The sequence below is a fragment of the Coturnix japonica genome, unplaced genomic scaffold (genome assembly GCF_001577835.2).
Source record: "Coturnix japonica isolate 7356 unplaced genomic scaffold, Coturnix japonica 2.1 chrUnrandom574, whole genome shotgun sequence".
Lineage (NCBI taxonomy): Eukaryota > Metazoa > Chordata > Aves > Galliformes > Phasianidae > Coturnix > Coturnix japonica.
Genome location: NW_015439948.1, coordinates 38640 through 54051, shown reverse-complemented (window position 1 = coordinate 54051; position 15412 = coordinate 38640). Strand labels below are relative to the sequence as shown.

Below are 15412 nucleotides of genomic sequence, written 5' to 3'. Positions count from 1 at the left end.
CCATAGCGACCATTATGCACCCATAGCGACCCATAGTGACCCCATAACAACCCCTAGCCGAACCCATAGCCCACCCTACAGCAACCCATAGCGACCCCAAAACCACCCCATATCCACCCAAAGTGACCACAGCCACCCCTAGCGGACCCATAGCCAACCCCATAGTGGACCCATAACAAACCCCCCATAGCCACTCCAGTAGCGGACCATTAGCTGCCCATAGCGACCCATAGCCACCCATAGCGACCCCATAGCCGACCCATAGCGACCCATAGCCCGAAAACCCCATCAGAAGGCGACCATAGTTGACCCATAGCCACCCCAATTAGGGACCCATATTTGCCCCATAGCGGACCCCATAGCCACCCCATAGCGCCCCATAAGCCACCCATAGCCGACCCATAGTTTGACCCATAAGCACCCATAGTGACCCATAAACAAACCCCATAGCGACCATAGCCACCCTCAGCAACCCATAGCCACCCCATAGTGACCCCAAACCACCCCATATCCACCCCAAAGTGACCCACAGCCACCCCATAGCGACCCATAGTGACCCATAGCCACCCCATAGCGACCCATATCCACCCCATAGCGCCCCCATTGTTTGAGCACACCCCCCCCCCCCCCAGGCATTCGAATTGGCCACGGGAAGATTATGTTTGAGCCGCACTTCGGGGAGGATTACAGCAGGGATTCGAGGGTAAAGGGGGGGGGCTGGGGCGGAGCAATGGGGGGTTGGGGGGGGATCTGAGGGTGGATTGGGGGGGGCTTTGGGGAGGATGGGGGTGATGGGGTCCTGGGGGGCGGGGAATTTTTGGGGCGAGTTGCGGGTTTATTTGGGGTGGGTTTGGGGGGGGACTGGGGGGTCTGGGTAGGGGCATCTTGGCGGTGGGCATTGGGCGGGGTCCTGGGGAGGGATTGGCGGACAATGGGGCGGGAATTTGAGGGACGGGGGTTTTGGGGGGGGGCTGAGGGGGATCTGGGGTGGGGAATGGGGGGATTTGAGAGGACAGATTGGAAGGCTGATGGGGGGTCCTGGGGGGGGGGTCCTGGGGGGGGTTGGGGTTATTGGGGTGGGTTTGGGGGGGACTGCGGTTGGAGTGGGTTCCTGGGGGGTGGATTGCGGCGGCGCAATGGGGGGGAATTTGGGGGACGTCGGGGTTTTTGTGGGGGGCTGAGGGGGATCTGGGAGTGGGGGATTCTGGGGGACAGACTGGGCTGATGGGGTGGTACTGGGGCGGGGGGTTGGCGTTATTGGGTTATTGGGGTGGGTTGGGGGGGTCATGGGGGATTAAGGGGTTGTTTGCGTGCGTAATTGGGGTCCATGGGGGGAGTCTGTATTATTCATCTGTGTGTTTATCCCCCCCCCCCCCCAGACCACATCGCCCACGGTTTTGATCGAGCTGCTCGGGGAGATCCCGCGGACACGGTGGCGCTGGGGGGGCGAGTTTTCCAGGGGAGTTCTTCAACAGGAGGCCAGGTGAGGGGGGGCGTGGGGGGGGGGTACTATAGGGGGGGGGTCCTATAGCGGCGCCGTGGACATGTGGGGGGGGTTCATTAGGGGCGGGTTATGGGTTTGGGGTTGTTATAGGGGAGGGTTATGGGGCGTCGGGCGTTCTGTAGGGGGGGGTTATGGACGTGGGGTTCGCTAAATGGGGGGTTATGGCCGGTGGGGTTCCTATGGGGGGGGTCCTATGGGTTGGGCGTTCTATAGGGGGGCTATGGGCGTGTGGCGTCCTTATAGGGGGGTTATGGGGTGGGGGGTCCTATAGGGGGGGTTATGGGGTGGGGTCCTTATTAGGGGGTGTTATTGGAGGTGAGTCACAATGGGGGGATACTGGGGTGGGTTCCTATAGGGGGGGTTTTGTGGGGGTGGGTCCTATTAGGGGGTTATGGGGTTGGGTCTTAAAGGGGCGGCTAATGGGGTAGGTCCTATAGGGGGTTATGGGTTGTGGGGGGGCCGGTCCTATAGGGGGGGTTTATGTTGGTGGGGGGGTCCTATAGGGCAGGTTATGGGAGTGGGGTTTCTATAGGGGGGGATTTAGGGTGGGGTTCCTATGGGGGAGGTTATGGGGTGGGGCGGTGGGTCCTATAGGGGGGCGGCTATGGGGTGAGGTTCTATGTGGGGAGGTTAGTGGGTGGGGGGGTCCTATTAGGTGGGGTGTATGGGGTGGGGGTTTTATTAGGGGGCTATGGGGGTGAGGTCCTATTAGAGGGGGGGTTATTGGGGTGGAGGGTTCCTATTAGGGGGTTATTTGCGGCGTAGGGTCCTATAGGGGGGTTATGGTGTTGCGGCGGGATCGGGTTCCTATAGGGGGGGGCTGTGGAGGTGGCGGTTCTATTGGGGGGGTGTATGGGGTGGGTTTCTATTGGGGGGACGTTATGGGCGTGGGGTCCTATAGGGGGTTTATCGGCCCTGGTGGGGGTCCTATAGGGGGTTATTGGGATGGGGTTGTATAGGGGGGGCTATGGGGTGGGGTTCTATGGGAGGTGTATGGATTTGAGCCTGGGTTTGGGGTGGGGGTCCTATGAGAGGGGGTCATGGGGGTGGGGTTCCTATTATGGGGGTTTATGAAAAAAGGTGAGGGGCACTTATAGGGGAGGTTTATGAGGTGGGGGGGGGCGGGTCTATAGTGGGGTTTTATGGCGGTGCGGTGGGGTAGGTTGATGGGCGTGGCTGGGGGTATGGGGTGGGGGGGCGGGTCTATGGGGGAGTTATGGTGGGGGTCCTATAAGGGGGGGTTATGGGTGGGTTTTATAGGGGGGCTGTGGGGTGAGGTCCTTATAGGGCGGGGCTATCGCGGTGGCGCGTTCTATAGAGAGGGGGTTTATGCGGACTCTCCGGGATGGGGGCGGGGTCTCATATAGGGGGGTTTGCGGGTCGCGGGCGTGACGCCGTCGTCGACTTGGGGGGGGGGGGCTATGTGTGGCCGTTACGTGGCCGGCGTTGGGGTTCTATAAGGGGGCGGATCAGTGATGTGGGGGTTGTGCGGGCAGGAAGGGGGCGTGGGATTTATGGTGGGTGATGGGGGGGTTGTGGGGTGGGTCATGCAAATTTAGGTGGGGGGGCCGTGGGTTATGTCATTGGGGGTGTGGGCATTGGGGGCACTGGGTGGTGGCGGGCCGGGGATTCTGGGAGGATTGGCGAATTTGGGGGGTCCTGGGGGGGATTATGGGGGGGCAATGGGGGGGATGTATTGGGAGCGCAATGGGGGATTGTGGGGTTAAAGGAGGGGATTATGTTGGGCAATGGGGGGGAATTGTGAGGGGCAATTGGGGGGGATTATGGGGGTCCTGGGGGGATTATGGGGGCAATGGGGGGCTTTGGGTCTGGGGGCTGGGCCCAACATTGTCCCCTTGTTGCAGGGGAGCTGCGTCACATCCGGCGCCTGCGGCCGTGGGGGCTGCGCGCCGTCCTGCAGGAGAAATACGAGTGGCCGCGAGGAGCCGCCGCCGCATTCAGCCGCTTCCTGAGGCCCATGTTGGCCTTCGAGCCGCAGCAACGCGCCACCGCGGCGCAGTGTCTGCTGCATCCATGGCTGCGCATGTAGGGAGTCATTGCATGGAGCCATTAAAGGAGTGAGTGCCACACGGGGTGGACACGGTGCTTTTATTAGGGGGGCGGGGCTACACATGCATTAGCCACGCCCACTTGTGGTTAAGCCACGCCCACGTGACCATATTAGGAGCTAGGCAGGTGTTTGGCTCCGCCCACATGCCCATATTAGGCACATGGGAGGGGGATGATGTCAGCTCCGCCCACATGCCCATATTAGGTGTGTGGGAGGAGGCTGAATACATTGGCTCCGCCCACGTGCCCATATTTGGTACTAGGAGTTGGTTGGCTCCGCCCACATGCCCATATTAGGCACATGGGAGGGGGATGATGGCGTCAGCTCTGCCCACATGCCCATATAAGGTGTGTGGGAGGAGGCCGATAGTGCAGGCCCCACCCACATGCCCATATTGGGCAAATGGGAGGGGCTGGTGGTGCTGGCCCCGCCCACATGCCCTTATAAGGCATGGGGGAGGGGGATGGTGAAGCTGGCCCCACCCACATTTCCATATTAGGGCAGGTGGCTGGTGAAGCCCCGCCCACACGCCCATATTAGGTGTGTGAGAGGAGGCTGATTACATTGGCTCCGCCTACATGCCCATATTTGGTACTAGGAGTTGGTTGGCTCCGCCCACATGCCCATATTAGGGCATGTGGTTGAAGCCCCGCCCACATGCCCATATTAGGCATGTGGGAGGAGGCTGATTACATTGGCTCTGCCCACATGCCCATATTTGGTAGTATAAGTTGGTTGGCTCCGCCCACATGCCCATATTAGGCACATGGGAGGGGCTGGTGGTGCTGGCTCCGCCCACATAAACATATTAGGGCATGTGGCTGAAGTCCTGCCCACATGCCCATATTAGGGCAGGTAGCTGGCGATGCTCCGCCCACATTTCCATATTAGGGCAGGTGGCTGATGAAGCCCCGCCCACACGCCCATATTAGGCAAATGGGAGGGGCTGATGATGTTGGCTCCGCCCACATGCCCATATGATGCATGGGGGCGGGGGCTGGTGAAGCTGGCTCCGCCTACATGCCCATATAAGGTGCGTGGGAGGTCTAGCCCCGCCCACATGCCCATATTAGGGCATGTTGCTGCTGAAGCCCCACCCCCATTTCCATATTAGGAGTGTAGTTGTTGTCTGGCCCCGCCCCCACGCCCATATAAGGGTTATTGCCCATATAAGGGGTTATTGCCCATATAAGGGTTACTGCCCATATAAGGCATTAATGCCCATATAAGGCGTTATTGCCCATATAAGGCATTAATGCCCATATAAGGCGTTACTGCAGGTGGCTGATGATGCTCTGCACGGCGCCGGACGTGGTTCCCTGCCCTCCGATATCCGGGGTGTGTGTCTGTGGGCAGGGCCGGCTCTGATTGGCTGCAGCCCCCAAAAAGGGGCGGGGCCTTTGGGGCGGGGGGCGGGACTTACCCTGGGGTCGTCCAATGAGGAGAGGACGGCCTGGCGGATGGACGATGCGTGAGTGTGCAGCCTGAATGGGGGAAAGAAAGGGGGCGGGGTCAGGCACAGCCACGCCCACTGCTCGGCTCCTCCCATTGGCTGCTGCCGCAGGACACGCCCCCTTATAAAACCAGCCCAATGGCAGAGCTCCCTCCTGCTAAGCCCCGCCCCTTCATCTCAGCTCCAATCACTTTCTAGCACTCTGGCCACGCCCCCTTTAAGCCCCGCCTCCTTCTGACCCCATCCCCTTCCTCGAGAAGCCTCAATCCTGCTACTGTCGCCACCGTCATAGAATTTTTATTTGCGCGTTTTGGGGAGGTGGGGGGTTAAGGGGAGGATTAGTGGGCGAAGGCGTGGGGGGATGTGGTGGGGCATGCGGTGGGGGGATATGGGCCTGGGGATAGGCGGCGCAATGGGGGCTTTGGGTCTGGGGCTGGGCCGCGAGACATTGGGTCCCGTTGTCGTGCGAGGGTGAGAGCTGCGTCCATCCGGCGCCTGGCGGGGTCGCGGGTCGGGCTGCGCGCGTCCTGCAAGTGGGCAGAAATTACGAGTGGCGCTTGGCGCGTGATGAGACCGACGCGCCAGGCGGGTTTTTGGGGTGCCGTGGTCCAGTCCGCTGTCCGTGAGCCTCCCTGCCTTGGCCGAGAAGATACAGTCAGGCATGGCCCTTCGAGCCCGGCGAGAACGCGCCACCGTGGGGGGTTGTGGAGGCAGGACGGGGCGGCGACCGGGGGGACATGCCGGGGGGGGGATTTGGGTCATTTTTAGTGTCACATTGAGACACACATGGGGAGGGAGGAGACAGAGGGTGAACGGGAGAGCAGGCGCACGTGTCTGGCTGCACTCCAACGTGGTGGCGATGTCGAATGCGGTGATGGAGGTGGCCGGAGACGGTAGGGAGTCAGTTGCAGTGGGAGCCATGGGGGTAGAGGAGTGAGTGGGAGTGCCATACAGCGGGGCGGTTCGTGGGTCGGGACACGGGTGGCTGGTTTGGTTATTAGGGGGGGGGGCGGGGGCTTACAACGAGGGTGCATTAGCCACGCCCAGTTGTGGTTAAGCACGCGCGCAACGGGGTGGGGGGGTGACCGATGGAGTGTGAGGTAGCGTATGGACAGGTGTGTGTGGTCTGGACCTGCCCGCGCCCACGATGCCATGGAATTGAATTCAGACGGGCACAAGCGGAGGAAATTGTAGTTGGGGAAAGGGGGATGATTTAGCTCGGCGGCCATCGGCAGCGGATGCCGAGCAGGGTGATGTTAGGTGGTGTGAGAGGAGGCTTGAGATCGACAGTTGGGGCGTGCGGGGCGCCAGCTTATCGTAGCCTATAGTGGCTGGCGGGAGGTCTGGTTATTTCACAGAGCATTGGCTTGGGCGCTATGGGTCCGGCCCACATGGGCCCAATCCATTAGGCACATGGAAGGGGAGGAATGGGCGCAGCTTGCCCACTCATGCCCCAATGCAATAATGTTGGTTGTGGGAGGAGGCCGGGATAAGTGCAGTGGTGCCCCACCCACGGATGGCCCAATATTGGTGGGCCAAAATGGAGCGTGTGGTGCCTGCTCCCTGCCCACTATGGCCCTATAAGGCATGGGGAGGGGATGTGAACGCTGGCCCCAGCCACATTTCCCATATTAGGGCAGGTGCTGGTGGAGAGGCCCCGCCGCACACGCCCATGAATTAGTGTGGTGAGAGAGGCTGAGTTAGCGCATTGCGCTCAGCGCGTTACATGGTCGCCGAGTTGATTTGGTGGGGTAACTGAGGCGGGAGTTGTTGGGCGCTCCGAGCGAGAGCCGGCGGGGAGCAGTGGCCTGCGATGAGTAGGCGGCATGTGTTGTGAAGCCGGCTCCGCTCCCAGTGCACGGCATGCGCTTCCATAGTTAGGCGAATGTGGGAGGATGGCTGATTATCGAATTGGTCTGTCTGCCAAACACTGCGAGCCATGTAGTAGGGGTCGGAAGTTAAGGTTGTTGGGAACATAATAGTGCTGGATTGGACTGCGCCCGGACGAGTCCCATAAAGTGGAGGTAGGCACATCTGGGAGAGGCTGTGGTTGGTGGCTCCGCAGGCGGACATAGAAATCAATATTAGGTATAGGTGCAGTGGTAGTTGAAAATCCTGCCCACACTGCCATATTAAGTGTAGCACTAAGGGTTTGTTAGCTGGCGATCTCCGCCCAATTGTCCAAATATTCCGAGGGGAAGGTGGCTGAATGTGAGCCCGCCCCCACAGACGGGTGCCCATATATAGGCAAATGGGAGGGGCCTGATGAATGGCTCCGCCCGAGCATGCCCGAGAGTGAGGCTTGAGTGGGGGCGGGGGCTGGTGAAGGCTGGCTTCCGCCTAACAATGCCCGGATTTAGAGGGGTGTCGTGGAGGTCGGTGAGCCCCCGCCGCTCACCGTACGGATGCCCATAATTAGGGGCCTGTTGCTGTCGCCGGAAAGCCCCACCCCCCATTTCAGATATTAGGGAGTGTAGCTTCTGTGTCTGGCCCGCCCCCGACGCCCATGGTATGAGAGGGTTATTGGCCTACCAGATAAGGTGCTCGGGTAATTGCCATATAAGGGGTTACCTCGCCCATCATAAGGAGCATTAATAGCCCAATATAAAGGCGTTATCTGTCGCGTCGCTCATTTTAGAGGAGGCATTAATTGCTGGCCATGAGTAGAGAGGCGTGTAGCCTGCAGGAGTTACGGTGGCTGATGAGGCTCTGCACGCCGCGCGGCGAAAGCGTGGTTCCGTGCCCTCGGCAGAATGATCGCGGTGGTGTTGCTACCCCTGTGGGCTAGGGCCCGCTCTGAATTGGCTGCAAGCCCCTCAAAAGGGGGCGGCGGTGGCGCTGTTGGGGCTGGGGGCTGGTACGTGAGCCCCTTCGGGTCGTCCACATGAGGAAGAGGAAGCGGCCCTGGCGGACCGGGTGGACAGAATGCTCTTGACGTGTGCAGCCTGAATGCGGGGACAAGAAGAGGAGGGGTGCGGGGTCAGGCACAGCCACGCGGCCACTGCGTCGGCGTGTCCTCGCGCGAGTTGGGCTGCTGCGCCCTTGGCGCCACGGAACACGCCCCCGTGTATAAACACCCACACTAATGGCAGCAGCTGCGCTCCGGGGTGCTAGGCCGCGCCCCTATGCATCCTCAGCCTCCAGATCATCATTTCGTAGCGACTCCTGGCCACGGCCCGCGTTAGAGAGGCCGCGCCTCCATTCTGACCCCATCCCCTGTTAACCGACACGCCACTCCAACCCCTCTAAGGTCGCACTGCGCCGCGCTTTAAGCCCCTGCCCATTGACCCGCCGCCCGCTTTAGGCCGGCACCCTCTTTAGCCCCGGGCGCGGCCTAAACCAGCGCCGCCCTTAAGCCCCCGCCGCCGGTCAGCCGCTTAGCCACAACGGTCCGATATGGCTAGTCACCGCGGCCCGGGGCCTTTAACAGGCAGAGCATCCCGACTTTGTGCCCTAAGGCCCCCGGCCGCGCCCGAGCTCCACTCACTTTAGGCTCGCACCCACTTTTATCTGCCACCGCCGCGCCCTTAAAGCCACCCCCGCTCCTTTTAGAGGCCGCCGCCGCCTTCATAGGCCCCTCCCCCTTCACTCCCCTCAAACCGCCCTAGCTTAGTCCCCGTCCCGTACCTTGGAAGACCGGTCGGCGGGCCGCTCGACCTCCCTTTAAAGGCCCCCCGTCGGGAGTGGGTCAGCACATAGCAGGCCGCCAGCAAGCGCCGGCTGTGGGGTTTGGCGATGTGTCCTGTGGCGATGCCTGCTTCCCGCGCGTGTTCCGTGTGGCCTGTGGGTGTATGGGGGTGGCGGCAACACACTCCTATGGAGAGGAGCCCCACACCCCCGATGATTCAGGACTCAAACCCCAACAGACCGGCCGACCATATCCTGACCCGCGAGTAAGTCCCCCCATAATAACCCCCATATCCCCATAATAACCCCATCATCCCCCCATAAATAACCCCATACCCCCCATATCCCCCATAAAATAACCCCATATCCACCATGAATAACCCCATATACCCCCATAAGTAGACGCCCATGTTCCCGCCATAATAACCCCATCATCCGCCCCCGAGTGAATAACGGCGCGATAATAGAGCGCCTCATATCCTCGCATATCACCCGCGCATAATAACCCAATATCCCCCTAATACACCCCATATCCCCGAATAGATAAAGCCCATCTCCCCGCCAATAATAACCTCGCCATATGCCCCCATAATAACTGCATAGTTGGGGGGGGGGGGGGGGGGGCGGGGGGGGGGGGGGGAGGGGTGGGGGGGGGGGGGGGGGGTGTGTGGGGGGGGGGCGGGAGGGTGGATGTTGGGGGGGGGTGGGGTGGGGGGGGGGTGGGGGAGGGGGGGTTGGGGCCCACATAACCCCAGTAATGAAGAGCGCCCATATCCCCGCAATACATAACCGCGCCATATCCCCCATAATTAAAACCCCATATCCCTTATAATAACCCCATAATAACCCATATCCCCCATATCCCCCATAAATAAACCCCATAATCACTCCATATCGCCCCAATAATAGCCCCATATCCCCCATGAATACCCAATCCCCCATAATAACGCCATAAGATAACCGCCAATATGCGCGCCCATATCCCCTGCCGAGTAAATGAGACGGCCCGATATCCCCATAATACCCCCATAACGCCCCCTAGTAGTCCCCCATATATAACCCCATATCCCTCATAATACCGCCGCCTCACACCCCATATTCCCGCCGCGCATATCCCCCCATAAACCCCCGCATATCCCCCATAATAAACCTCCATATCCCTCCCCATAGTCCGCCCGCGAATAGATCCCCCATATCCGCGAGTGAGAGTGAGATGCGCGAATCCCCATAATAGACCACCATAATCCTCCGCCCATAATAACCCATATCGCCCATAGCCCCCATATCCCCATAATAAAACGGACCCATAGTCCCCTCATAGGGGGGGGGTCCCGCGCCATAATTAACCCCATATCCCTCAGTGAGAGTGAACCCATAGAAACCCCATAATCCCCAATATAACCCCAAGTGCGCGCGCCATAAAAGCCCATAGTCCCCGCCAATAAGTAACCGCCATATGTGCGCCCGCGATGACCCCCCATAACCCCTGCGATGAGAGTAACCCTGATGAGTCCCCCAGGAATAACCCCATATCCCCATAATAACCCCATATCGCCCATGAATAGACCCCATATAAGCCCCCATAATAAACCCTATCATCCCCCATAATATGCAGCCCCATATCCCACATTCCCCCCATAATAACGCCCATAATCCCCCAGCCATGAGGTCCCCCATAGATACCCCATATCTCCCATAATAACCCCATAATCCCCCATGTCGACCCCACAATAACCCGATATCCCCATACCCCCCACATCTCACGGTCCTCAAAACACCGCGTAGTGAGGCGGTAGACCCTATAAGAGACCCGCGCATGAGGAGTAACCCCATATCCCCCCATGTCACCTACATACACCCATAGTCCCCGCATAATAACCTTCCTCATAGTCCCCAAATAACCCCATATCCCCCCATAATACCCCATATCCCGGCGCCATAGATAATGCGACTGGGGGTCATATCCTGCCGGCGATAATAACGGCCCAGTGAGAGGTGCGGGGTGGTGCAGGGGGGTCTGCCCATAATAGGACGGCCGCGCCATAGTAAACGGTGGCCGCAGTAATAAAGAACGCTGCTCGGGCGGGCGTTCGCGCGGGGGTGCTGGTGGGGGGTATGGCGCGACAGTGACAATGAGGTGGGCATTATTGGCGAATGATGGGTAGTGCGGGGAACCTACGTGAGGCGGGATACGGGGGTTATTAGGGGACCTACATGGGGTTATTATGGCGGGAGCCATGGCAAGGCTGGGGTTACTATGGCGATGACGGGGTTGCTGCTGGATGGGGGGATATGGGCGTATTATACCGGGGGGATGGATGGGGTTTTGAGTGGCGGGGTGCTGAATTATGGGGCGGATAGCGGGTTCATTATGGGTTCACCGTCATGGAGTTAATATGATGGGCCGACTATATTCGGCGTTCGAAATATAGAGATGCGGAGACGGTATGGGTATAGGGGGGGATAGGGGCTTAAATTATGGGGGGGATATGGGGGCTCTTACATATGTAGGCCGAATACATAGGAGGATGCTTCAAGGACCCCTGGGGAACACTATATGGGGGTGATCTATGGGTGTTGGATCTGGACTCGGCGCAGCATAAAGTGGGGGGTCCTTAATACATGAGATGAGTTACCCATAGTGCGCCCCATAATAACCCCAGTCCCCCATAATATGAGGCCCCCATGATCCCCCCATTAAGATAACCCCATATCCCCCTAATATCCCCTCATAATAAACCCCATTAGTATACCATACCCCCCATAATAACCCCATATCCCCCATTAAAACCCCATAATACCCCAAATACATCCCCATAAATAACACCCTACCCCATAAATCCCCATAATAAACCCATATCCCCCATAAATACCCCCCAATACCTCCATAATAACCCCATGAAGACCCCATAATTGTCCCCCCCATATTTCCCCCAAATGAGAGCCGCGCGCCCATAATCGTTGCCCATAATAACCCAATAGTCCCCATGTCCCCCACAAATAACCGATATGCCCCTCATAGCGCCCCGACGAGTCGTGCGACGTTCTCAAAGCACGGCGAGTTGAGGTCCGTGAGATGGGGCGGCCGCTATATGATGAGAGCCCCGATAAGATATGACGCGCGACAATGAACCCCGCCAGTACGACCTATTACTCATAGTCAGCGCGCGCATATCCCCCATAATATACGCCCAATATTTCACCTCCATAATAACCCTCATAAAATTGCGCCGCGGTCTAGCATAATTAACTCCCGATGACGGATCGCGCCGATTAATTATAGGCGGCTCTCTAATTAAGCATCGGGGACTCAATAATGAACGCCAGAGCTCCACCCGATAGTGAATAATGCTACTGGGGCGAGATAGTGCGTAAGTATCTTGGCCATAATATTATAGTGAGCGGTAAGCCCTATGGATCGCCCGGGCAATAAACCCAGGGCTCTATTAATGGTCGCAATCCATGGGGCCATAGTTACCCTCCTGAGATGAAGCCCAGAGCATCCCACCTATAGAGTAATCCACATTTACCTCGCATAATGAACCCCATATTCCCCCCATAATAACCCCATATCCCCCCATATATAGACCCGATATCTCCCATATCACGGGTACCCAATCCGCCCCCATAATTATACCCCAATACGAAGCCCCAAAAACCCCATATCGCCCCATAGCATAACGGCCGCCATCATTAGACCATGATTTATCCCCTATGAAACCCCACATAGCGCCCACATTAATAACCCCATATCCCCCATATATAAACCCATGTCCCCCATAATGAATCCTCATATCGGCCCCACTAAATAACCCCATATCCCCTATATTCCCCAATAATATAACCCATAGATAACCCCATACCCCCATAATAACGCCCATATCACCCATGAATAGACCCCATAATAACCCCATATATCCCCCCATAATAACACCCCTACCCCATATTCCCCCCAATAATAACGCCCATACCCCCAAATAACCCAATATCCCCCATAATAACCCATAAAACCCCATAATCCCCCCATAATAACCCCATATCCCCCAATCCCTCCATATAACCCCAATAATACACCCCATAATCCCCCATAATAACCCCATAATAACCCCACGATCCCCCAGTAATAACCCCCATAGATAACCCATATCCCCCATAATAACCCCAATAATCCCCCATATCCCCCCATAATAACCCCATATCCCCATAATAACCCCATATCCCCCCATAATACCCATATCCCCCCAATATCCCCCCATAATAAACCCCATATCCCCCATAAATAACCCTCAATAACCCCATATCCCCCCATATCCCCCCATAATAACCCCATACCCCCATAGATAACCCCATATCCCCCATAATAACCCCGATATCCCCATAATAACCCCATACTATAACCCCATACCCCCATATCCCTCCGATAATAACCCCAATATCCCCCATAATAACCCCATATCTCCCATAGATAACCCCATATCCCTGTATTAATAACCCCATAGATAACCCCATACCCTTATAATAACCCCATAATAACCCATATCCCCCAAATAACACCATATCCCCCATAATAACCCCCATAAAACCCCATATCCCCCATATCCCCATAATCCCCACTCATGTCCTCAGTCCTCAAACCACGGCGTAGTCATCCGCAAGTTGGCCCCTGGGTACGAGTCCTGGCCTGCCCACCAGCCCGCACATCACGTTGTTCACAATTGTTCCCATATATATGGGCATCACCATCAACCATCTGAACTGCTGCGGGCGGGACACCAGCTGCGGATATAGGGGTTATTATGGGGTTATTATGGGATATAGGGGGTATATGGGGTTATTATGGGAATATGGGGATAATAGGGGATATAGGGGGATATAGGGGATATAGGGGGATATAGGGGGATATAGGGGATATAGGGGTATATAGGGATATAGGGATATAGGGGGTATAGGGATATAGGGGATATAGGGGATATAGGGGGATATAGGGGGATATAGGGAATATAGGGGGATATAGGGGATATAGGGATATAGGGGTATAGGGATATAGGGGGAATATAGGGGGATCAGGGGATATAGGGGTATGGGGGATTATAGGGGGATATAGGGATATAGGGGATAGTAGGGGAGCATATAGGGATATAGTGATGGGTAAAGGGCTATAAATGATGAGTATAGGGATATAGTGATATAGGGATTATAGGGGGTATAGGGGATATAGGGGGAATATAGGGGATATAGGGGGATATAGGGGTATGGGGGAGATAGAGGAGATAGGGGAGATGGGATAGGGGAGATAGGGGAGGTAGGTGGGATATGAGGGGGTATAGGGGGATATAGGGGGTATGAGGGGGATAAATAGGGGTATAGGGGATATAGGGATAATATGGGATATAGGGGATATAGGGGATATAGGGGATGAATAGGGGATATAGGGTGTAAGGGGAATATAGGGGGATAATATGGGGGATATAGGGGATAGAGGGGATATGAGGGGGTATAGGGGCATTATAGGGATAATACCGGGGGATATAGGGGGATATAGGGGGATATAGGATATAGGGGATATAGGGGATAATACGGGGGATATAAGGGGAATAATAGGGGATATAGGGATATAGGGGATATAGGGGAATATAGGGGGATATAAGGGGGTATATGGGGGATATAGGGGGTATAGGGGCGATATAGGGGGGGTATAGGGGGAATATGAGGGGATATAGGGAATTAGGGGGATATAGGGGATATTAGGGGGATATAAGGGGATATAGGGGGGATATAGGGGATATAAGGGGGATATAGGGGGGATATAGGGGATATAGGGGATATAGGGGATATAGGGTATAGGGGGAAATATAGGGGATTAGGGGAGAATAGGGATATAGGGGATATAGGGGGATATAGGGATAATTAGGGGGTATAGGGATATAGGGGGTATAAGGGGTAATAGGGGAGTATAGGGGGATAGTAGAGGGGATTGGGATATAGGGATATAGGGGATATAAGGGGGATATGGGGATAAGGGGATTATAGAGGAGAGAGATAAAGAAAGATACATAAGGGGTATAAGGGGGATATAGGGTGATATAGGGGGAATATAGGGGTATATAGGGGGATATTAGGGGGATAGATGGGGAGTATATGGAGTGATATAGGAAGATGATAGGGGAATTATAGGGATATAGGGGATAGATGGGGGCGGGATGTGATGGTTTGTTATTATTGGGTTATTTGGGTTTATTATGGTGTTATTGGGAGGTCTCTGGGTTGTGATGAGGGTGCGCTAGTGGGGGTGTATTACTGGGGCGGCTATGGGGTTGATTGGGTATGGGGGCTATGGGTTCGTTTTTTGAGTGTGGGGGTATAGGTGTTATTGGGGTTATTGGGGGGTTATGGGGGGCTATGGGGTGTTATGGGGGGCTACGGGGTGTTATGGGGCTCCCCACCTGCATGGTGGTGTTGGGGCGCTATGGGGTTGTTAATGGGGCGCTATGGGGTGTGTATGGGGGCTCATGGTTGTTATGGGCGGCGGGATGGGTTTAACCTGGGGGCTATGGGGGCGCGCTGGCGGTGTTATGGGGGCATATGGGGTGAATGTGGGTTGGGTTTAGTAGTGGGACGGCCGATAATGTGAGTTTATTATGGGGGTTAAGGGGGATGTATGGGTTATTATGGGGGAACATGGGTGTATTATGGGTGGGGAGAGTGGTGTGTAACGGGCTAGTGGGGTGTGATGGGGCCGCTACATGGGGTGTTCTGG

At 56.7% G+C, this 15412-nt stretch overlaps 1 protein-coding gene across 1 annotated transcript in view; it reads right to left on the bottom strand.

Moving 5' to 3' along the window:
* Window positions 1-3574: 3574 nt before the first annotated feature.
* Window positions 3575-15412, bottom strand: part of IDH3G (isocitrate dehydrogenase (NAD(+)) 3 non-catalytic subunit gamma) — a 27775-nt gene continuing 15937 nt past the window's right edge. The window contains 2 exon segments of the mRNA XM_032441798.1: window positions 3575-4921; window positions 4999-5059. Of these exon segments, the coding sequence (XP_032297689.1) occupies window positions 4847-4921; window positions 4999-5059 (136 nt within the window). The 3' untranslated portion in view covers window positions 3575-4846.